This window comes from Equus caballus, chromosome 8, assembly GCF_041296265.1.
Source record: "Equus caballus isolate H_3958 breed thoroughbred chromosome 8, TB-T2T, whole genome shotgun sequence".
NCBI classification, from domain to species: Eukaryota; Metazoa; Chordata; class Mammalia; order Perissodactyla; family Equidae; genus Equus; species Equus caballus.
This window is the reverse complement of record NC_091691.1, coordinates 73,906,296-73,929,966: the sequence shown is the minus strand read 5'-3', so window position 1 is coordinate 73,929,966 and position 23,671 is coordinate 73,906,296. Positions and strand designations below refer to the sequence as shown.

The 23,671-nt window shown below is 48.9% G+C and overlaps 1 protein-coding gene across 2 annotated transcripts in view; it reads left to right on the top strand.

The window, feature by feature from the left end:
- LOXHD1 (lipoxygenase homology PLAT domains 1) overlaps positions 1-23,671 on the top strand; it is a 168,601-nt gene that overhangs the window by 121,568 nt on the left and 23,362 nt on the right. The window contains exons 30-37 of one of the 2 annotated variants that reach the window (XM_070275637.1): positions 1,869-2,078; positions 2,206-2,341; positions 4,666-4,874; positions 5,724-5,909; positions 8,675-8,802; positions 12,593-12,710; positions 13,633-13,807; positions 15,425-15,610. In XM_070275637.1, the coding sequence (XP_070131738.1) occupies positions 1,869-2,078; positions 2,206-2,341; positions 4,666-4,874; positions 5,724-5,909; positions 8,675-8,802; positions 12,593-12,710; positions 13,633-13,807; positions 15,425-15,610 (1,348 nt within the window). The remainder of the gene's footprint in view (positions 1-1,868; positions 2,079-2,205; positions 2,342-4,665; positions 4,875-5,723; positions 5,910-8,674; positions 8,803-12,592; positions 12,711-13,632; positions 13,808-15,424; positions 15,611-23,671) is intronic. The other variant, XM_070275638.1, reaches the window with a different exon arrangement.

Below are 23,671 nucleotides of genomic sequence, written 5' to 3'. Positions count from 1 at the left end.
CTAACCGCTTGCTCCAGAATCCAGGAGCTGTCCTTCACACCCTCTCCCTGTCAGCACCCCTCCCCACCCACGTCTAGTCAGTCACCAGGTCTTGGAGATTCTCCCTTCTGAGTAACTTGGGATCAGCCCAGTCAGCTCCGGCGCCACTCAGCCCTTCCCTGTCTCACCTCACTTAGTGAACCAGCCTGGTCCCCCTGCTCCAGGCCCCTGGAATCCAGTCTATCCTCCGGCTTCGTCAATTAACCTATCCAAAGTCACCGCTTCACTTCAACCCATCAGGGGCTCCCCACCGATCCCCGATCTGCCCTGAGCCCTGGGTGGGATTCACAAACCTTCAGGGCCCACCCCGTCAGCCTGACCCCTGGGCCCCAGTTTCCAGAATGCCCTACACCCTCTCCTGTCTCTAAATCCTTCCAAGCCTTTTCTCTGCGTCCATGGTCTTACGCCCTGAGAAAATGCATAATGCTCTTCTGTGGTTTTAACTTTTTACATAAAAGGTGTCATCCCATATGGATGGCTCTTCAGCTGGCTTGGTGTGCAGCGGGTTACCCTGGAATCTTCTACATCAGGATACTCAAACACAGATGGGGCTGGCTCATTCTTTGTAAGCACTGGACACACAACAGTCCACATGGCTATTCAGCTGTTCCCCAAGTGCTGGACTCCTAGATGGCTCCCAGTTATATATAACTGTAAAAGTTATCCGGCAATAAACACACTTGTGAATATTTCAAGGTGTCCCCCCAAGACAGATGCAAAGAAGTGGGATTGCTGTGTCATGGGTGTGCCTGGTTTTGTTCTAATGCATTCAGTCACTTGCCAGCACCCCAAGGCCTGCTTGGGTCCACACCAGCTGTCAGCCATGCACCATTCACCTGCAGTGTCCTCAGCCAGTGGCTGACCTGCCCTGGCTGCTTGGAAGGCCCAGCCCCGTGTCTTCAGCTTAATGCCGCCTCCTGGAGAATCTTCCCAACCCTGCCCCTCGACCTGGCCCAGGTGGCTGCTCCCACTACAGGGGCCGTCTCGGGGAGAGGGAGACATCCTATCTCATTCATCTCTGTGTTCCCCATGCTCAGCAGGGACTCAGTACATCTTCCAGAAGGAAAGTGGCATCACTCAGGGTCACCTGTCCCTCTTCTCCCTCTCCAGGCTCCTGCCTGCCACATTCAACCTGTGTTTTCACCCCACCTCACCCAAGGCCTGGAAGTCCACATCTCACGGAGCAATCCCCAGAGAATCCAAGTGCCCAAGAGCATAGTGTCACTTTACTGAGGGCACAGTCAGGGACGCAGTGGAGGGCCTATGTCACACCCACACAAAAACGCTCACGAACCCACATTCCACATGTTGTCCTCTGCCTTCCCCTCAGCTGTGCCTCCACTGGAGCCTACCCCCCTCTGCCTGCTCTCTTGCAGCCCAGCCACTGGCTCCTCCACTGCCTCCCAGCTTCCCCCAGGAACTCCAGGCCCCTCCCAGTATTCAGAACTTTACCCCTCTTCCGTGGCTCTCCCCCTCCAGCCTCCCACCAGAACTCATGCCATACTCAAGATAATGAAGGACGTCCAGGAACTGGGCGGAGCACCCGTGTCTGTCCTACCCCCGCTCATCTGCTCATGAGGGTCCGTCTTCCAAACACCACAGGGCTTATCCCAAGAGGAACTGGACTGCAAAAGGAGGCCCTTGTGGGAGTGAGGCCTTGACCTACTAAATGCTCTGTGTTAGGGACTTGGGCCTGGAGGGCTCCCAGCTAGGAAGGTCTGTTTTTTCCAACAATTGAGGGGGATGGAAGGTACTGGAAGGACGGGGTGGGAATGGGTGGAGGTGGGGAGTGTCCCCCCCCACCAAGTCCCCACATCTGGACTCCCAAGGCCGACACCTTCATCATCGAGGCTGCTGACCTGGGCGTCATCTACAAGATCAAGCTCCGCCATGACAACACCAAGTGGTGTGCAGACTGGTATGTGGAGAAGGTGGAGATCTGGAACGACACCAACGAGGACGAGTTCCTGTTCCTGTGTGGACGCTGGCTGTCCCTGAAGAAGGAGGATGGGCGGCTCGAGAGGCTCTTTTATGAGAAGGTGTGTGAAAGGCGTCTGGGGAGCCCAGCTTAGCCATGGTCTGTCATCATCCTCATACCTGGGGGAGGCCCCGTGGGACGGAAGGTGCTGGAACTGTAACGGGCCTGGGTCATGCTCTTCGGGACAGGAGTACACTGGGGACCGGAGCAGCAACTGCAGCAGCCCTGCTGACTTCTGGGAGATCACCCTGAGCTCCAAGATGGCCGACATCGACATCGCCACAGTGACTGGGCCCATGGCTGACTACGTTCAGGAGGGCCCAGGTAAGCCAAGCAGAGGGCTGTCAGAGGAGCAGCAGACCCATGGAAACGTGTTTGAGCTATTCGTGGACAGGCCATGCATTGGTCCCACCATCACCTAACTAACATTTAATGCTTTGTAATTTACAGAATTTTCACACCTATTGGTTATCAGCCTCCCCACAACAACCCTGGGAGGTGAGAGGGCAGGGATTATAGCCCCCTTTACAGATGGGGAAACAAAGGCTAAGAGAAGTTAGGGTGGTGGTGTCCTTCATCCACTATCCACCACCAGGAGGCTATCTTATAAACTCTGTTCTCACCTAGACTCTCAGGATATAGATTCAGCCCAAAGGACCTAGGGGAATTCTCATCAGACAGGAGTCAACAGCCGCAATGAGAACCCCTTTCATGTCAGTAGAGCGTAACACAATGGACTCAGCCATGAAAGCTTAAGGCATTCTGTGGGGTGGGGGAAGAAGTCTTGAGCTGTTTTGGGGTGATTTAAGCTCTCACCGCTGCAGCCTGGGTTCATTTCCTGGCCAGGGAACCATACCACCAGTGTATCAGTTGTCGTACTGTGCCCGCTGCATGTTGCTATGATGCTGAAAGCTATGCCACCAGTATTTCAAGTCAACAGGTCACCCATGGTGGACAGGTTTCAGCAGAGCTTCCAGACTAGACAGACGAGGAACAACCTGGCCGCCCACTCCTGAAAATTTGGCCATGAAAACCCTGTGACTTGCAACACAGCATTGTCTGATATGGCGCTGGAAGGTGAGAAGATGGCACGAAAAGACCGGGCAGGGTTCCGCTCTGCTGTGCACAGGGTCGCTAGGAGTCGGAATCAACTCAACAGCGCTAACAAAGTTCCATTTCTGATTCTGCCAATGAAACGTGTGGCCTTGGACAAGTCACTCTTTTGGCTTCAATTTTTCCCTCCTCCATAAGACAGGATTGTAATCCCCTGACAAGTTGGTTTCTCCAAACAGACTTTTGAGATGAGGCAGTTGTATATTTGTCTATTGGATATTTAAATGCACTGCCTTTCTGTTCAGTTCTCTTAAATATAAGAGCATGACAATCACTGCATTCCCCTCCAGGAGACCACATGGTGGGTCTGCAGGGTTGGGTAGAGAGAATTGATCTTTCTATACTCTATCATCTCACTGTGTGAATAAGTGGCAGGACCCACAAGAAGATGCCTCTCCTTAATTAAGCACTGTGATCAACTATGGAAAGGCCAATGGGGCTCTCCTTGTAAAGATGAAACAAGGCCATGGCAGGTATAGAAAACAAGGCAGGTAAGTCCAGCCAGGAAGGTCTAGTTTGGAAACTTTTCAAAGAGATACAGATTGCATAGCCTAGCACTCCCTACACCAGGGCAGTGTCTCCCAAGCTGCTGAGGAAGATGGTCCAGGAGGAGGGTTTCCAACTTGTATCAATTAGTAACTGCAAGTGACAGCCACCTGGAGATCACGGCTTAAACAATGAGGGATTTTTCTTTTCTCTCACATAGAGTTCAAAGGTAGACAGTTGGGACTGATACAGCAGTTCCAGGGAAGTCGGGGACCCAGGCTTCTTCAGTGTGATCACTCTGGCAACCTTACAAGTGGCTTCCATCTTAAGTGTTGCCCATGGTTCCAAGATAACTGCAGGAGCTCTAGCCATCACATCCACATTCCACACAGAATGAATAGAAGGATAAGAGGCAAAAGGATGCTCCTCCCAGTTGAGTCACACCCTTTCAGAGAAATTTCCCCAGAAACCTTACCCAACAACATCTGTTTGCATATCATGACCACCCCTAGCCTCAAGGAGAATGAATACTGGGTGGGCAACTAGAACTCTGTGCCATATTGCCTGAGCAAGTTTTTATGCTGATTAATCTGGTTTGTTTTGGAAATGGATGCCTTCTAGAACTTTCATTTACCGTGTTACATATATAGTACTCTTTTATTGTTGTTCCCCAAATTCCTACCTCCTGTGAGACCTGGCTTTTGCCAATCTCATTTTTGCTGACCACAGTAACCCCTGTACTTGGTGAGAGTTATTGTTCTTACCCTGCTTCACACGGCAGTGCTAGATGCAGCCAGGATAATTGGCCAGCAGGGCTTTGAGAAGTGGCAACGATGCTCTCTTTGATCCTCACTGGGGGTCACCAGCTCCCTCACACCCTGGAGAGTAGACGCTCGCCTTGGACCACTCGCCAGTCTGAAAGCTCTGTTGTACTCTGCCTCGGAGGCAGGGAGCTGACACCCGTGCCTCCCAGAGGTCAGTTTCAAGTCCACGAGCCGTCCTGGTCCGCCTGGCCCATTATGAGGCTGGGCCCCCGTGATCTCTCACAGTTATTCCCTACTATGTGTCGGTGACCACCGGGACACACAAGGACGCCGCCACCGACAGCCGGGCCTTCATCCTACTCATCGGGGAGGACGACGAGCGGAGTAACCGCATCTGGCTGGACTACCCCCGGGGGAAGAGGGGCTTCAGCTGTGGCTCTGTGGAGGAGTTCTATGTCGCAGGCTTGGATGTGGGCGTCATCAAGAAAATAGAGGTGCTTGACCCTGGGGCCCCGGGATAGTGACCACCCCCAGGGAAGGAAGGAGCTGACCAGTACATGGGTGGGAGAGTGGCTGGAGGGTGGGCAGAGCGAAGATCTCCTGCCCTCTGCCATCAACTAGCTGGGTGATTTTGGTGAATCACCCACCCCTCCCAGTCCCAGTTTTCCACCCATCCAATGGGGATGGCTTGGGGATTAGTTTTCTATTGCTGTGTAACCAATTACCACAAACTTAGTAACTCAAGACCACACAAATATATTATCTCATCGTTTCCTGGGTCAGGAGTCCAGATGTGAGGTAGCTGGGTCCTCTTCCCAGGGTCTCACTGGGCGGAAATCAAGTTGCTGCCAGGGCTGTGGCCTCCTCTGAGGCTTGGAGTCCTGTCCCAAACTCACTCACCGGTTGTTGGCAGAATCTATTTCCTTGTGGTTGTAGGACTGAGGCTCCAGTTCCCAGAGGCTGCTCGCATTCCCTGCCCTGTGATGCTCTCCAAAACATGGAAATTTGTTTCTTCAAAGCCAATAAGAGAAGATCTTTCCTGCTTCAAATCTTTCTGACTTCTTCCATCCCTGATATCTAGACTCTCTTTTAAAGGGCTCACCTGATTAGGTCAGGCCCACCCTGAATACTCTTTCGGTTAATTCAAAGTCATCTGATTAGACACCTTAATTACATCTGCAAAATCTCTTCACCTTTATGGGAGGACCTTGGGTCAGTGAGTGCACAGCACACTGGAGGAAGCACTGAGGGAGGAGGCAGAATGGGGAACGAGATGCTGAGTAGGGAGGGCTTCCTTCCCAGTTGTGCCCAGATCCTCACAGCCCTGGCGTGTTTCCTCCCAGCTGGGCCATGACGGGGCCTCCCCGGAGAGCTGCTGGCTGGTGGAGGAGCTGTGTCTGGCCGTGCCCACCCAGGGCACCAAGTACATATTGCGCTGCAACTGCTGGCTTGCCAAGGACCGAGGCGATGGCGTCACCTCCCGTGTTTTCGACCTCCTGGATGCCATGGTGGTGAACATCGGGGTGAAGGTATGGAGGGGGGCCTGTGGGTGCACACTGCATGGCAAGGGCAGTACACGTTGGGGTGGGGCAGCGGGAGGGGAGATGGAAGTGAGGGAAGCAGGAGACTGATCACTAGGCGTTGGCAGGGGCTTCAGCCTGCTATACCGGGCAGACTTGCTCTGCCAGGAGCCGCGAGACTCGAGTCTCTTCTGGTCTGCTGCTGTGTGACCTTGGGTAAGTCACCTGGCCTCTCTGGGCCTTGATCTTCTCATGCAGCACATGGAAATACTGCTTCCCATCCTGTTCCATGTAAGAGCCTGAGAACTAATGAGATCGTGAACAGTCCATGAAGAGCTTTGCAAGGTAACAGCTCTACATGGACGTGCAGAGTCATTATTCTCAAAGGTGATGGGGACAGATGGCACTTGGGATTCTCTGAGCCTCTGGGTCTCACGGTACAGTGAGTGCTGTCTTAAGTGGGAAAGGCTGGACGGCAGGAGCACCATGCTCCTGTCCTAGCTCCACCTCTCTCTGGCCAAATGAGCTGGGACAAGTTGTGTAAACTCGGGGGTCAGTGCTGGGCAGGAGGCAGGATGCTGGGTGCTGGAGCCCAAGGACACAAAGCCGTTGGTGGCCCAGAGGCTTCTGGTTCATGTGGTCCTGCAGACGTCTTTTTCTCTGAAAAGCTGTGGAGTCAACAGAAGGTTCCAGCCCTCCTCTTTGTTCCTGAATCTTAAGTAATGGGTTACTAGATTTAGGTCAGAAGCCCTCCCACAAAGGGAAAAAGAAATCGCCTTGGGCCTGAGCATGCCCAGCCTGTGTTGTATATGGAAACAGAAGTTACAGGCGCTAAAAACCCTGACAGGCAGAGGGTGGATGCCTGCCCCTCCCCTACTTAAGAGCCAGAGAGTGGAACTTTGTGCAGCGTGGACACCCCCCCCCCCCACCAGACGTCTCCATCTATGGCCAGACGGACGGTGTGGGTGAGCATGAGCACACAATTAGTCCAAGGACTTCTGTCCTGACCCAATTCCCAGCGTGCATGTGGGCGCGTGTGCCCGTGTGTGTGCCGCCCCCCAGCACATGCACACTTGCTCAGCGCAGCTGCAGCTCTTCTGTCTGCGGAAGTCCAGACCCACCCTCATTACTCACAGTACAAAAGAACACAGGTTTGTTGCTTTACAAAGAACCGCAGGGTTCTTTGGACTGGCCACTTCCCCAGGATGTCTGCTATCAGACCGGAATTACAAAAGCCGTGTTTCTGTGTCTCTTTCTGGAAACATACCTGTAACATAAAAAGAGATGTGTCTGTGTGAAGGAGAGAAAGATGGACACAGAGAACACAGGAGTCTGGAGCGAGCAGCCTTAAGGGGCCAGGCTCTAGGGGGCCACCAAAGCACTCATTTTGATCATTCTATTTTTTTACGCCTGTCTGGATAAGAGCAAAAAGTATCAGGCTCCTGCTTTTGTTCCCAATAGTTCCATGCGCTTCGCGGATGCCCTTGTTAGGGGTCTAAGAGGATTTTCCTGATAAAGCAAGAGGCTTTTCAATCATTTCCTTAGCAAACATGTCCTCTGGGCCAGGCCTGCAAATTCCACATCTAACCGTGCAGGATCACATCAAAGATTCTGGGTGCTGCTTATAAAGCCCCCGGCGCCCAACAGGCCCAACGTCGGGGGCGTGACCACTGCACCCAGGACCTTGGGTTCTGAGTTCAAAGGCTTCCGGGTGGTGGGCACCAGGCACCTGCACAGGCGATAATACAATGTGGCAGCCACAAGGGAAGGGGAGGCCAGGTGTGTTCAAAGGAGATGGGCAGCCTGGCGTTTCTTGGCCACGTGTGCAAGCCTCTCCTGAATCTTGAGACCTAATTGCTGGTCCTTGGACCCCGGGTGAGAGGAATGGATCCAGGATGCAGAGTGTGGGGGATGATGACCCCTCTTGCCACAAGGCTGCCTCTAGGAGGGAGAACCAAGGCAGAGGCCTCAGTGAGGGCGCCGTCCTGGGAAGAACGGGTTGCTCCCTCCCCTTCTGGTGGAGAAGGACAGGGGGAATACATCCTCTTGAGAGCAATCCTAAGGCCGAAATCCCAATCTCAGCGCAAATCATACGAATAGGCGATTATCCCATGTCACAAGTGAGGGGAGGCAGAACTCCCTTAGACTTCACCCCTGAGACGCTCCTCGCTCCCCGCTGCTCAGGGCCGGTGCTAGCTGCACCTTGGAGGAGGGACAGCCGCCCAGACTTGCTGCTGCTTCTTGACGCCGTGCCACGCGGCAGCCCCAGCGCCGGGCACCGAGGCGAAGTGTCTGTAGCTCTCACAGCTCTGCAGTCATTTACCCCTATGTTACGATGAAGGGAGCAGAGGCTGGAGAGAGTGGGGCATCCACCCAGGGTCAACAGCCAGCAGGTGGCAGACCTGAGACTCCAGTGACACTGCATGGCTCCCCAAGGCACTGTCCTGACACCACCCGCTGCTGGAATGCATGGACTTAGGTTGAGTTTTGATTGACCAAGAAGTAGATTAATGCTGGGGCTTTCAGCCTTGTTTCTGTTGCACACGTGTTCTCTAACAGAAAATGAACTCCTCTTAGTTCTGAACTGGACACCGTGGGCACATGGAGAGTGACAACGCCTGACTTGCTCTACACTGCCACCGTTGATTAGGGGGAGGGCGCTTTTCAGAGCCACCAAAGTTGGAGAGCATGTCGTCCTGCCTGGTGAGAGGGAGGCAAGTCATGGGGTCAGTGGGTGAGGCCGAGGATCAGGACCTGCCTCTGTCTCATGACAGGTGCTCTACGAAATGACGGTGTGGACGGGTGACGTGGTCGGCGGTGGCACCGACTCCAACATCTTTATGACCCTCTATGGCATCAACGGCAGCACGGAGGAAGTGCAGCTGGACAAAAAGAAGGCCAGGTATCAAGAGGTGGCCTCTGCCCCTCGCCCTCTGCACATCCAAACTTCCACCATCTAGTCCTCACCTTCCTTCCAGCAGACTGCTTCCCTCACATCCCCTGCAGACCATGGGGCCTTCCAGCCTCCATGCCTTTGTCTGTGTCCGTCCTCCCTCCTGGAATGCCCCTCGTCCACTCTTTTCTCTCTCATGACCTTTCTCTTTCAAGGTCCAGCTCAAATCTGCCTCCTCCAGGAAGCCTTCCTTGATTACCTCAGCTCATAGCCAGCCAGTCCTTCCTCCCTCCCTCCCTTCTTTCTTTCCTTCCATTCATCACTCAAAGATATTTATTGTAAGGTCTGTAGATTAGCTGATAGCATTGTATCATTGTAATCTCCTGCTTTCGTCCGTTGTACTGCGGTAATGTAAGATGTTAACATTAGGGGATGCTGGGTGAAGGGTACACAGAAACTGCTCTGTTTTTGTAACTTTGCCACAAGTCTGAAATAATTGTGAAATAAAAAAGCTAAAAGAATTTTTAAAATATTAAAAAATGACTGAACACCCAGTGTGTGTCAGGCACTGTCCCAGGCACTGGAGGGACAGAACCACCAGGAAGAGAGGATCCAGAGCTCACGGAGCCTCACACCCGAGGGAACCACAGCAACGGCATGAACACCAACAAAGCGGGCTGACTTTGTGCCAGGCACCTTTCTAAGCCCTCTACACTTCTTGGCACACCTAGTCCTCCCTGCAACTCTCTGAGGACCATTCTTATCTGCCCCATTCTACAGATGAGGAAACAGAGGCACGGCAAGGTGAAGTCATGCTGCTCAAGGCCCAGTAGTGTCCCCTGTGGCACTGGGAACGGCACACAGGGACCCAGTCTTAAGTAGCAGGTTCTCTTGCCGCTGAAGATAGTTATTAGTGAGGACCACAAAGGTGGGCCTCCTATGGTACTTACTGTCTGCACTTGTCACCAGATCCCCAAATTAGACAGTCCTGGGTTTGGGCTGATTTTCTGTGTTCAGCCATTGTCCCCCAAACCATCCCTGGCCCTGATGTCTCGAGGACCAGAGAACCCTTATATGACCTATATAAGTCAATATGCTCTTTCTTTGGCATGAATTAATCAGAGAATGTAGTTTTATTTATTTGTGTCCAGGCCTCCAGTCACATATATGACCATCTAACATGTATAACATATGTATGTAAGTCAATCAGAAATATTTATAGAGCGAAAAATCATGCAGCCACCCCTTAGGCCAGGAAATTGAGCATTTCCTTTATTGTTTTATCCCTCCCCTGGGCATGCCCCCCCTAAACAATCGGCTTCCATTCGGCCTGGATTTCAGTGTTATATAAGTGGAATCAGGCTACAGGAATTCTTTTATATCTTCTTTCCTCACTGTTAGGTTTTTCAGATTTCTCTAGCTGTTGAGTGTGGCTGTGATTTGCTCATTTTCGTCGCCACCTAATATTCCCTTGGTGAGCACTTCGGGCCTGGAGAAGAGAGGGCTGGTGGCCTGTTGGAGGGGTCTGGGGAGGGGCGACAGAAGAGGCACGGAGGTTGGCCAAACTGTTGACAATTAAACTGTTAGTTCTGGTACGAAGGGCTGAGACAATGGGGGGAGACCAAGCTCAGAGTAAACAAAAACTCTGGCCACAGCCATCCTAAGAGGGGAAGAGCTGCCCCAGGCTGCCATGGGCCCCATCGCTGGGGACAGCTGAGCGTGGGCTAGACGGCCGTTGGCATGCGGACCCCGGATTGGAAGGAGGTTGGTCTAGCACGAAGCTGAGGCTGAGGCTCCGACTCCTGTCAACCCCGAGATGCCCAGCCATGCTTCTAAGAGGCACAAAGGCAAACTTGGTCTAGGCTGGCTTCGTGGCCCACACCCTCCTTCCCCGTCTTCCAGCCAGCCCCTCCCAGGCTCCTACCCGCAAACCTTCCCTAACTTCTTAGCAATGCCTAAAATTCTTCCATTAAATAGTTGCCCTTCCGGCCCAAGGCTTTGGCCCTGGTTAGCCTCAGGCTGTTCTCAGACACAGGGACGGGTGAGTGAGTGGGCACTGAGCCCCTTTCCTAGAACAGCCTTTGATGGGGGCAGGGAAGAGAAGGAAATCAGAATAGGAAGGCGAGGGGGCAGTCAAAGGCCCCTCCCCTAGATGTCACCCTTTCAGCTGTTGAGTGGAGGCCCCTCTGAGTAGGTGAGGGGGGCAAACGCTGGCCACTTCAGCTGTTCTGCCCTTCCTGACCTGGATCAGAGGCTGACCTCCTCTCCAACGGAGGCCCCTCGGTGTGGGAACCCTCCTGCAGGTCAGCTGAGGTGTCTTGAGGGGTCTGGGGCAGCAGAAGGAAGTGGCTAGTGAGTCGTGGAGATGGAGGGGCCAATGAGGGGCTTTCCCTTTGGAGGGGGGCCTTCTACCCTGAGGAGAGGAGGGCCATCCCGGTGTAACGGGGTCTAGCCTGTAGTGAAGGGTGACGGGGTAACGTAATCCACTTTTCACTCTTCCAGAAGAAAAGCTTAATTCTCTCTCTCTCTTTCCTTACTCCTGCCCCACCAAAATATCTCCATAACATGGAGATACTTGGCTAAATTCAAAGAGGAAAAGTTAGAAATACAAGGCAAGGAATCCTGCAGTTCCTTTGATCTGCAGAATTACACTCCAGCAGGGGTAAGGAGTCCATGAGTTGAGAGATTATCTGAGAAAATCTCCAATATGTGATATGAGCTTGACAAGGGAATTTGTGAGCCTCCCTTACAGTTGCCACATGACCGGAGGGACAGACGGGGCTTAAATTAAAGCAGGAGGGGCTTTGGGCAGACTTTTGGGAGAAGGTTTTCACTTCTAATCATCGCAAAGTGCTCAGGAGCAAGTTCTCAAGGAGACCAGGCCTCAGCCCCACCGCTGCCTTTAGGAGTGGTCAGTTCGCAGCATCTGCATCCCAGCCTCCACAGGCTGTGGCCTCTGTTTTTAAAAATATGTCTTGTATTCAAGGAGGCATAACAATTGCCATGCAGTGTTATAGCTGCAGTGCCACCTGCGTTACCCCCAGGGGCTTATCAGCAGCAGCGTCTGGAATCAGTCAGCAGTCAAGCAATCAGTCAGCATTGAAGGTCGTGTTATGTGTGCAGCACTGTGGGAAGAGCAGTGAGGAATAAAGATATAGCACCTCTGAAATGATGAAGTCATTCAGGAGAAAAATAGTGATAGCAGCAAAAGCCGTATCACCTTCTATTTGCCTGCCATTTTACAGTTATCAGTAGCATTACCCAATCGAGGGCCGCTGCATTTAGTTGTACAGATTGTGTATAGAAAAATTGTGAATGGCACCATCTAGAGTTGTGCAGTGTTCAACCTGCCCCGCCATTCATGGCAGCCCTGTCACTCACAGAATCTCATTTAAAGCTTTGAAGGTATGGAGTTCTTTTTACATTTTAAGTTGATTTCACATCCATTTGGTCCTACAGAGAGTTTTACACAGTTTCAGGGCTAGTGTCATTCTCCCCAGATTACAGATGAGGAAACAAAGTCCCGGAGAGGAGCTGGCACTGCTCTAGGTGGCTAGCAGAATGAGATGAGGACATAGAACTGGTAGCTCTCAACTCAGGGCCATTTCTACCTGCCGAACTCCCTTAACCCCAGCCTTTCAGAAATAAGTAGGGTGCAAGAGACAGGCCCCTGGAGAGTCACTGGGAGCTGAGTAAAGACCTCTTCTTCTCTCCTTACCCTGAATCTGGTCTCTGGCATGGCCCAGCCCCCTCCCCATGGCCAGCTGCCCTTCTTCATGGCCCTCCTCTCCACCCCCAGATTTGAGCGAGAGCAGAACGACACCTTCATCATGGAGATCCTGGACATTGCTCCATTCACCAAGATGCGGATCCGAATTGACGGCCTGGGCAGCCGGCCAGAGTGGTTCCTGGAGAGGGTAGAGTGTCTGCCCCTCACCCTCCCTTCCACCCACTGCCCGCCCCCACTTCCTGCTCTTTTGGGTTGTCAGTGGACCTTGTTAAAGTGCAAATTTCGCCTTGGAGGGTTATTACACCGACCCAACCTATATCATCCAATAAGTCTTTTGATGTAAATTAATCAGAGAATGTAGTTTGATTTATTTGTGTCCAGAGAACGCAGCATGTGCTGTCAACATGACATGGAAAGAGACTCAGTGTGGGCTTCTCAGAGGAAGTGAGTTGGGAGGGTTGAGAGAGGCACAGCAAGAACGGGGGCAGCGAGAGGCTCCCATGGCGGGAACTCTAGGCAGGACAGCAAGGGAGCTTTGGCGCCCTGTGACCACGCAGCCAGGTGGCTGCCTCTTTTTCTGTCTTGGGCCTCTGCTCCCCACTTAGTGAGTCTTCTCATCCCCTGTCCACCAAACGCCGTCTGTCCCGAGTCACCAGGCTCCTACTTCCCTGTTCAGCCATTAGCAGATTTTCTTGAGCCAACAATATGGTGCCCACACCAGGGATAGTCTGGCCAACTTCCGTATGCTGTTCCCAGGTGTTGGCTGCTGACTGTGGTTTGCTTGGTCCATTCTTCTGTCATTTATTCAGCAGGCATTTCTTGTGCACAATGATAGGCACCTCTCAGAAACATGTTTGGATGGATTGCCCATTTCTAAATCCCCAAACTAGGGTAGTCCCAGTGGGGGTTTCAGGCCCCATGCAAGGCATACAGGACAGGGTCTTTGTTCTGGAGGGGCCCTTTCTACACGCCTTGAGCCTAAGTCAGAAGGACTCATCTCAGGTCCTGGAGCTTGGGTCTTTGGGGTTCAGTGGAGGTGGCTGCATTAGAGGGTGGGGGGCTGGTGGAGGTGAAGGAGGGCGTTCCCACACCAGCTCCCTCTCACCCAGATCCTCCTGAAGAACATGAATACTGGAGACCTGACCATGTTCTACTATGGAGACTGGCTGTCCCAGCGGAAGGGCAAGAAGACCCTAGTGTGTGAAATGTGCGCCGTCATCGATGGGGAGGAGATGATGGAGTGGACTTCCTACACTGTCTCAGTTAAGACCAGTGACATCCTGGGTGAGTCAGAGGGTCCCTCCCATCTCCCACTCCCACCTCCCACTACGCTTGCCCCTTCTCAAATTCTGGCTCAGGCCCTGGGCTCTGGTCAGGGCATTCTTCTTTGGATGGCCTTGCAAAAGTTAATCAATCCAAGTCCTTTCCACAGTGTGTCATTTTTTGTCTAGACAAAGTATTTCCTCCCAATGACTGAGTTGGCTCTGTCCATCCTCCTTCAGGGAAATAGGGGAGAACAGTATCGGGCAGTATGATCAGCACTTTTGAAAATGGTGCAGGAGCTTGACTAAGGCCCTGTGTCTTCCTGATGCTGCCTGATGGCCCTTCCCCAGGCGCCAGACATCTCAGATGCCCTTGGGTTCCTTCCCACATTCCTGTGCTTGGCAACCATCTTCCATGTGCCAGCTTTGGCCTGGGGTCTTAGGACAGAGAATGACCCAGGGCCTTCACGGATCTGACATTCTGGCAGGGCAATGACAGTGAGGCTTTGACAGAGGTCAGCACAGGTGTTGGGGAACCCTGAGGAGGCCACCTTACCTAGCTGGGGATTGGGGGCAAGGATCTTGGAGGGCTTCCCAGAGGTGTAGCAAAAGTCTAGTCCAGAAAGACAAATGGAAGCCACTGAGGCAGATGGGACACCAGAAGAAGGGCCTTCCCAGTAAAAGTACTAGCATGTGCAAAGGCCGGGAGCCGAGGGGGAACACACTCTCGTCGTGGGGACAGTGCCTCCCACTACCCTCCCCTCTACCAAGCCTGTTCTCCAGGAGCTGTTGCAAAGAATCTGGCAAACTCTTTCACATTGATTGTAGATGGCTAGTGAGGGATTAACTTGTTGGCCCTGGTATCTTACATTTTTCAACAAAGAAACATTTAGCCAAAGAGATGAAGCTCCATGGTGAGATCTCAGGCATAAGTGATGGGTTAGTACAGTCTGCAGTTTGTTTTGGGCACCTGCTTCTTCCTTCTTGCAGTGAAACCTTCACTCTTTTCCTTGAAGTTCCAAGTGTCCACATGTTTTCAAGCTCCTCCATCCTCTAATGATGTGCTCTCAGAAGTAACTGATAAATTCATTCATGACAGTAGGGTATGCATCAGAAAAGCTTCATGAGGTCACCTCTTCTGGGAGGATTTTCTTTCTTTTTAAGTGGGGTCAATACCTCTATTTGGTTTAAGCAGATGATATGAAGCTCTAGCATAGAGTGTCAACCAGAGGTAGATTTGGCAAACAAGGACCTTTCTTCTGAGTTCACATGGTGCAGGAGGGAAGGAGCCTGTATTTCTAAACTGTAAAGCCAGCCAACATGGCACGCCTTTTAAATATGGTGTATTTCCCCAGAACTAGGTGAGTTCTTGCACTAAATCATTCACACTTGCTAACCAGAACTCCAGTCAGCCCAACAGCATTAACAGGGCACAGAGATGACATGAAGAATAGGGTTGGAGACCTAGAAGTCCCAGGACACTAACCAGCCCTTTCTGACCTCACCGTTGGCCTCACTGACTCTGAACTTGCCCATCTGCACCCTTGGCTCCTCCGAGGAGTCCAGAGTCCAGGCCAGAGCAAGAGAGTTGTGTGTCCGAGAGGCCAGCACCCAGCGCCCTTGTCTTGTGCACCCCCAGGAGCAGGCACCGATGCCAACGTGTTCATCATCATCTTTGGGGAGAATGGGGACAGCGGGACCCTGGCCCTGAAGCAGTCGGCCAACTGGAACAAGTTTGAGCGAAACAACACAGACACGTTCAACTTCTCTGACATGCTGAGCCTGGGCCACCTCTGCAAGCTGAGGGTCTGGCACGACAACAAAGGTAGCTCCCCTCAAGGTCAGGGTGGTGGGGGGGGTAGGCTGACCTCTTCACCTGAGCCCCACCTCGTCTCCCTGGCAGCGTGTTGAGCCTTCCACCCCAGGGTGGCAGGCAACTAAAAATGGCTGATTGATGCCACTTTGACACTTCCATCCGTTAGAAGAGCCAGTATTTCTGGACAAATTTTAGAACTGAAACTTCATTCCCCCTGCTTTTCCCCAGGGTATTGAGTGGTTCTGAATCTTCTGTGATGTTGGAGCATTAATTCTACTTAGTTCAGACATAAAAATTGAGGAAAAATAGGCTGTATCACCAAATTCACTTCCCATGGATTTTCTATAAAAGTTTATGCTTGTTTATTTCCATAATAGCAAGCCTAAAATTAGTCGAATGTGCTTATAAATATAAATGATGGAATAGCATATAAGCCAAGTGAGAAATTTATTTTTAACTTCAAGGTACCTAAGGAATACTTTGTCACATCTGTAACTGTGATGAAGTTCGTGTTCTCAGTGTTGCTTTGGTTATTCTTTTGTGGTCTTCAGGTCACTGTGACCATTTTTTCTAGCTTTTGGCCTTTAAGCTCTATTTTACGTAACTAGTGTAGAGTTGTTAAATACTAAATTTCACCTCCTTGACATATACTGCTTTCTTAATTCATACTGTTCTGACTCACCCCTCTTGTCTTCCATTAAAACTAACCTCTGCAGAGCTATCCACTCACAGCCTCCTCCAGTCTTTTCAGAGTCTCCCCCAAAAGTGGCACAGAGCCGCCCTGACACTTGTATTTGTCCTTAATTTTTCCAAATCCCCACTGAGGACCAATATGTCTGTCGTGGTGACTCATGAAGCCGACATGGAAGGTTGCAACCTCTCTTCCCAAAGGACCTAGGCCATTTTGCTTTAATATGAGTTAAACAGTTAAATTTTTTCCCATAACATGGGATAAGCTCAGATTAGGCACAGAGAAAATAGCCAGTCTTCAAAGCAATAAAATAACAAATATTTGCACAGCACTCCACAGTTTTCAAATCTCAGCGTCTCCATTCATTCATTCACTTAGTGAACATTTACAGGGTTCCCTATGTTCCTGGTACTCTGTTAGGTATTAAAGATACAAATATTTGATCCTTACAACAACTTTGTGAATTACTGCAGCAAAAACACTTTATTATCCCTCTTTTCTTTAGCCGAGGAATATTGAGGCCCCATGAAGTTTGAATTTCTTACTCAGGATTACACAGCAAGAAAGGGACATAGCCAGAACTCAAATCCAAGTCTTCTGATGCCAGAGCGCATGTCTGTTCTGGTACACCATGCTCTGCGATCCTGCCATCACTACTCTGCACCCTCTCACAGCTGCTGTGCCCGTGGGTCAAAAAAGAAGATGAGAAGATGAGGGCAGCTTCTTCTATCTCTGCTCTCTATGCTCCCATATATGTTTATTTTGGGGGTGTATGGGTGTTGTCTTATCCAGAAAATGATGCATTGCAAGGGAATGCTTCTTCCTCACCTGTTCATTCAGGTGTCCTTATGAGTCTGTGGGAGAAAAGTGCTTATAAAACATTCTCAAAATATTCCTAATGGATCTCTCCTCTTTCCTGGGAAGGAAACAAAACAAAGACCCCTGAATTCTTTCCCACTCTCTCGTCATCCGTTATGATTGTCTTAGGACTAGTAGCCGGTTGGATGGTAGTTGAAAATCTGGCTTAATAACCAGAGTCATAGTCATTAAGACCATCTTCTGCCCCAGACGTGTCACAAGATCAAGACGAGCTGCTGCCTCTGACACTCAACACATGGATCACTCAGTCAAGACAGTCACTTCAGTGTTAAAATGGGCTGCCGGTGACTCAGGAAAAGCACTGAACCCCATTGTGTGTGTGTCACCACAAGCCTAATCAGAGGGATTTGACAGATCAGACTAATGAGACTGGGGTGGGGATGGGGTCTGTCTACCCTAACATCCATGCATACCGTTTCCTGTTGCAGTGCCCACACGAGAGCAAACCATTGTTTTGGAGTATATTCCCAGGAAGTATGCCCCGGCCTTAATCAGAAAGAAGTACATTGTGTCTATGGGCTTCCAACTTTCTGCCAGGCTGCCGACACACACTGGCAAGACATCATTACTCTTGAGGGCAGGGGCCATGCCTTATTCATCTTTATCTTCATAACGTCCCATGACAGCACCTGTATCATAGTGGAAACTCATTAAACCTTGGCTTAGTTGAGACACCTGCACCCCCACACCAGGAGAGAGCTGAGAAATACCAGGGTTGCTAATCCTGTTCGGCAATAGCCCTTACCTCAGAATCAACAGAGAAGCAAAGGAACTAGAATCTTGAGAAGGGAGGAATATTATTCCCAGCCAGCCTGAATAATCCCCTCAGGATTCAATCACACGATGAGATCAGAGGGCAAGGGGTTCTTGGATCACCTCTCGGTCAGGCCAGAAAACTGCTTAAGGAAGGATTTCATGTAGACCATGATGACCTCACTCCCTTTTCCAAGAAAAGAAGACAATATCAGGGCCATTTTTAATATGAGAGTTTCATTCATGGGGGGTGTGGGGAGGGGTCGGAGCTGAGGGTTGAGGGATGGTCAGAAAGACTGAGGATGCATGTGTTAAAGACCACAGTTCTGGAGAAATCACTCAACAATCTTTGGAGCCATGGAGCTGTCCTGGGTTCTGACTCCTCCTCTGGCCTCTCTCACCTCTGGACTCTGCAGCCTGTTCCCAGGGTTCCGACCTTAGGTGGTGACTCTTCTCAACCTTGCCTGTTATAGACATCTCTCAAACTTGGCAAGATGGTCCACATTACCATACAGCCCCTCCTCAATTCACAGAAATAAAAGGTAGAGAGTTGCTGATCCTAGATCAGGCTTATCTTTGTCTCCTGCCTTCAAAGGCCACTGTTTCCAATTCTGAACTCACCTGACCAGACCCTTGAAACCCTACTGATTCTTTATTTCTTGGTTGACTTCTCCGGATGCTGCCTTCGATGTCTTTCATCATCTTCCCTCCCAGTTTGTTTCTCATCACAACTTTCCAGACTCTGCTTGGGCATTCCTACTCCACATTGTATCTTCCTTCCAAACTATCTAGGAAAGTAAAGGTTCATATATTTGAGAAAAATATTCCAGAAGGCCATGCAGCAACATTTCAGTAGTCAGGGGTAATGTTTGTCTTTAGTGACTCCTATGTTGCCCCCTTTCTTGTTTTGCTTCTCCTACCTGCCATGCCCTCTCCTCAGACAATACGAGCAGTCCATTTCCTCTATGACTGCAGCCCTAACAGTCTTCTCAGTTTTGTATTAATAGTAGTCAATAAATCAAATACAATGGATTCTCATTCATTGGCGAGCACTGAACTAATGCTTCTAGGGGAAATACAAGGAAAGCTCCTGTGAGCCCCTGGTCACAACATTTTCATCAACTGATTGGTACACAACCTTGTTTTGTGTGTGTTCCTGTTTAGAGATACCTTGTTTAATATATATTGTTGATTTATTAACAGCGAAGTCAGAGCCAACAGCACTACAACTCATGGCTGAATGCAGCTCCTCTAACACATGTATTTTCTCTGTAAGGCACAACACAGCCTTGTTGCACTTAGAAATACTAGACAGCCCTTCAGCACTATGCTTGGGGGCCTTTTAAACAGCAAAATCGCCAATAAAAAGCACAAAAATGAGAAAAACATGGCACTAATTAGACCACAAAAAGGACACTTGTTTATAGTATAAAAGCTGAACAAGAAGACAGAGCATCGTTTTGATCAACTTCAGCTGGCAACGTGTGCATTAAACAACTCAAATTTTTCACCACTCTGCACATTTCCATGAATGACTGTGAAAACACTGTGAGTATTGATTATATGGTTACCAATACATTTTAGCAAGTAGGTGAATTTGCAAATACAGAATGTGCAAAGAATGAGGTTCAACTGTATCAATCACTTACTGCCAGGCACTGTGCTCAGTGCTGGGGAGACAGTAGTAAACAAGAGACCAGGTTCCTCTCATCTTGAAAATGACCTTGTAGCAAAAAAATATGTTTATTAAAAAAGTAATTAATTTAAATAATGATAGGTCTCTAAAATGGGGGCCCACAAGGTGCTAGTCTGAGGATTCATAGGCGAGCTCTCTGAAGAAGTGGTATTTAAGCTGAGACCTGAGGAATGAATAGGAGTATACATGAGGTGCAGTGTGTATTTGCCAAAAATGGAGAAGCACTTTTGAAGCAGAGTGAATAGCAAATGTAAAGGCCCTAAAATAGAAGGAGTCTTTTTTTATTGAGATGTAATTGACATATAACATCATTAGTTTCAGATGTATAACATAATGGTTCAATATTTGTATATATTGTGAAATGATCGCCACAGTAAGTCTAGTTAACATCCATCACCACACAGTTACAATTTTTGTGTGTGTGATGAGAGCTTTAAGATCTACTCTCTTAGTAACTTTTAAATATGCCATATATCTTAATTAACTATAGTCACCATGGTGTGCATTACACCCCCATGACATTTATTTTATAATTGCAAGTTTGTACCTTTGTGTGTGTGTGTGTGATTTTTTTTTTCTGTGAGGAAGATTGGCCCTAAGCTAACACCTGTTGTCAATCTTCCTCTTTTTCTTTTTTTTCTCCCCAAAGCCCCAGTACATAGTTATATATCATAGTTGTAAGTCCTTCTAGTTCTTCAATGTAGGATGCCATCACAGCATGGCTTGATGAGTGGTATGTAGGTCCGTGCCCAGGATCCGAATCGGTGAACCCTGGGCTGCTGAAGCAGAGTGCACAAACTTAACCACTAGGCCACTGGGTAGGTCCCTGAAGTTTGTACCTTTTGACCACCAGAAATTTTGCTATGCACCAGAAATGAAAGAAAATTCCAGAATGACTACAAAGTAGGTAATAGGGGTGGGAGCTAGAAAGTAGATAGGAACCAGGCCATACAAGATATTATAAGCCATTCCAAGGATTGAGACTTTATCCTAATTGTACTGAGAAGCCATCAAAGGATCTCAGGAATGGTAGTCACATGGGGAAGATTGTCATAGTGTCTGTGGAGAATAGGTTAGACGGAGAAGAAAACAAACTTCAAAAGACTGATTAAGAGATGGTGGGAGACGATGATGTCTTGCACAATGATAATGAGAGTGGGGAATGGAGAAAAAGAAGAGATTTGAGAAATACTTGATGCAGAGGACTTGTTAAAGGTTTGACTGAAAAAGAGACTTGAACAAGAATGGAGAGGATGCAGGAGGAGTTTCTTCATCTTGATATGTTGAATTTGAAGGTCTGGGAGACATATAAGAGGAGATGTCCAGTAACAGTGGGGTCTGGAGCTCAGGAGGAAAATCAGTGAGGAGACACTAATCTGAGATATTATCTAAGAGTTGTTAGTGCAGAGACAATTTTGAAGTCATGAGAGTGAATTAGAGAGCCTGTGGAGGAAATGCAGCTTGAGAAAAACAAGGGTGGCCTAGAGCAGATTCCTGAGAATTGCAACATTTGAGATTAGATTATGGAGAGGAAGGAAGAGGAGGGAGAGGAAGAAAAGAAGAGTGGAAAGAGTGGCCTCCATAGCTTTTACTTCCAAACTGGAATGTGCTTGGGGAGATGGACCCTGTCTGGGGAACTGTAATGCTGAGGATTGTTTACTGGCCATGAAATCCCAAAATGTATTGTGTTGGTTCCTGACGTCATAGCTTTCCAGACATAAATTTAATAAAGGCAATATGAGACCCACTTGTTTTTAAATAGCAGAGCAATTCAAAATATTTAAAATGTTTATTTCTCCCTAGAAAATTCCCAGAATCCCTTGATAAGAAATTTTGTTGTATAGCCAAACAGTTAAGTCACTGTAACAGGGAGAAAGGAGGAAGAGATGAACAGCCTTCTGTCATTTATGGATTCGTGTTTATTAGACAGAAATGTTCTTCATTGCCTCCTCAGTATTCCCCCTACACACACACACAAAATGTCAGGGAACTTTTCTCACCTAGCCTCACCCTGGCTGCTCACTGGTCCTTTTTGTAAGGTGGAATTGTCTTTATTCCTAACCGCTCCAATCTTTCCAGAGAAAGGTGTATTACATATGAGTTTGCAGCAGTGAGAAATCTCTAAGATGAACTTTTTCCATTCAAAAGATTTTCTCTTCTCTTCACTCTCTTCTCTTTCCTAGCTCCCTGAACTTTGAGGCCAGCCCTTATTTAAATTTAACCTGGCGTGAAATAACTTACATCTTTTGGGCCAAGCTAACAGTCATTCACAAATGGATACCCAAGAGATGACTTTGCACCTGAAATTTCCTTCCACTGCTAAGTTCTTATGCATCCTTCAAAATCCAGATTAACTATCAATCACATTCTTCATGAAGCTCCTGGATTACACCAAATGAAGCTAGATGCTCCCTACTCTGTGCTCCTAAACTGCTCTGTTCAAACCTCTGCTTGTAGCATTCATTATGCTGAATTGTAAATGTCTTGCCAATTACAGTTGGCAGACTTTGAGTCTTTTAAGCTTAGGTACCTTGTTTGATTCACCTGTGTATTCCCAGTGCCTGCACTTGGTGAGCATTTAATAATTATATGAATGAATGAGTAAATTGATGTTATCCGTCAACTTGTAGCAGCTTCTGGATCCTAAATGGATGGCTCCAGAATGCCATTCTTCCCTAGACTTCCATGCAGGTCTTTTTCTCCCCTCTAGGTGTTTGGGAAATCTTCAGATGTGACGCATCATATCAGACATTCTTATGAAAGCATTTGTAATTTTCCAAGGGTATCTTTAGTGGATTGAACAGTGTTCCCCCCCAAATTCTTATCCACCCAGAACCTCAGAATGTGACCTTAATTGCAAATAGGGTCTTTGCAGATATATTAGTTAAGGATCTCAAGATGAAATCATCCTGGGTTTAGGGTAGGCCCTAAATTCAATAACTGTATCTTTATAAGAAGATGAAGGGACACAGAGAGACATACAAAGAAGAAGGTCGTGTGAAGATAAAGGCAGAGATTGGAGCTAGAGATAGTGGCTACAAGCCAAAGAATGCCAGGGACTGCCAGAGCCACCTAAAGCTAGGAATTGGCCAGGCGGATTCTACCATGGAGTCTTAGAGGGATCATGGCCCTACTGACACCTTGATTTCAGAGTCTAGCCTCCAGGGATGTGAGAGAATAAATTTCTGTTGTTTTAAGCCACTAAGTTTGTAGTAACTTGTTACAGCAGCCCTAAGAGACCAACACAGTAGGGAAGGCCCTTCTGGGAATACTAAAGACTTTCCAAGGGACTCAATTCAGGCACTTCCCTGCAGCAAAGAATCTGCCTCAGAATTTGCTACTGGATGTAAAAATATTTAAGGCCACTAGATAGAAGACACCAAGTCAAGTTCAGTCTGATCAGAGAGCCTAATGGCAATGGGGTTAACTGCAGCAGCTTAAAGTACCGTGAGGCCAGGTGTTCCGGAGTTAAACTCTCAAGGTGGTGTCAAGTAGGGAATCTGCTTGCCAAACTCACTGCTCTTAACTTTTGTGGCTGAGGTCTTCATAGCCCTGCAGGCAGTTCAGTGGTAAGCAGGGCTCAAAAACCAACAACTCCTTCAAGTCAGAAAAAGAGGAATAATATAGAGCCAAAAAAGCATCAAATACTAACTTCCGTTCCCACTGTGTACTTGTCATTAAATTCCAGCCACTGGGACCTCTGCCTTGTGGCCTAATTCCTACCATTTGCTCTGCTACGATTACATCTCCCTGTTTATGAAACAAACTCTCTTATGATCTCATTTCCTCACTGAAGTTCTTCCTATGCCTTCCCTAACTTGAGGCCCCCCCCAGAAAAGTCATCGTATTTATAACTACATGCTTTTTGTCTGTCTGCTCTGCTTGACTGTCAGTTCCAAGAGTACCATTGTCTTGTTCGTTGCTCTTTCCCTAATGCCTATCACACTGCCTTGTAATATAGTATGGACTTAATATATTTTAATAGAATTTATTTATACTCCTATGTCTTTGTCTCTGACTAATCCTTGTTTTTTCTTGCTTCAGTCATAGG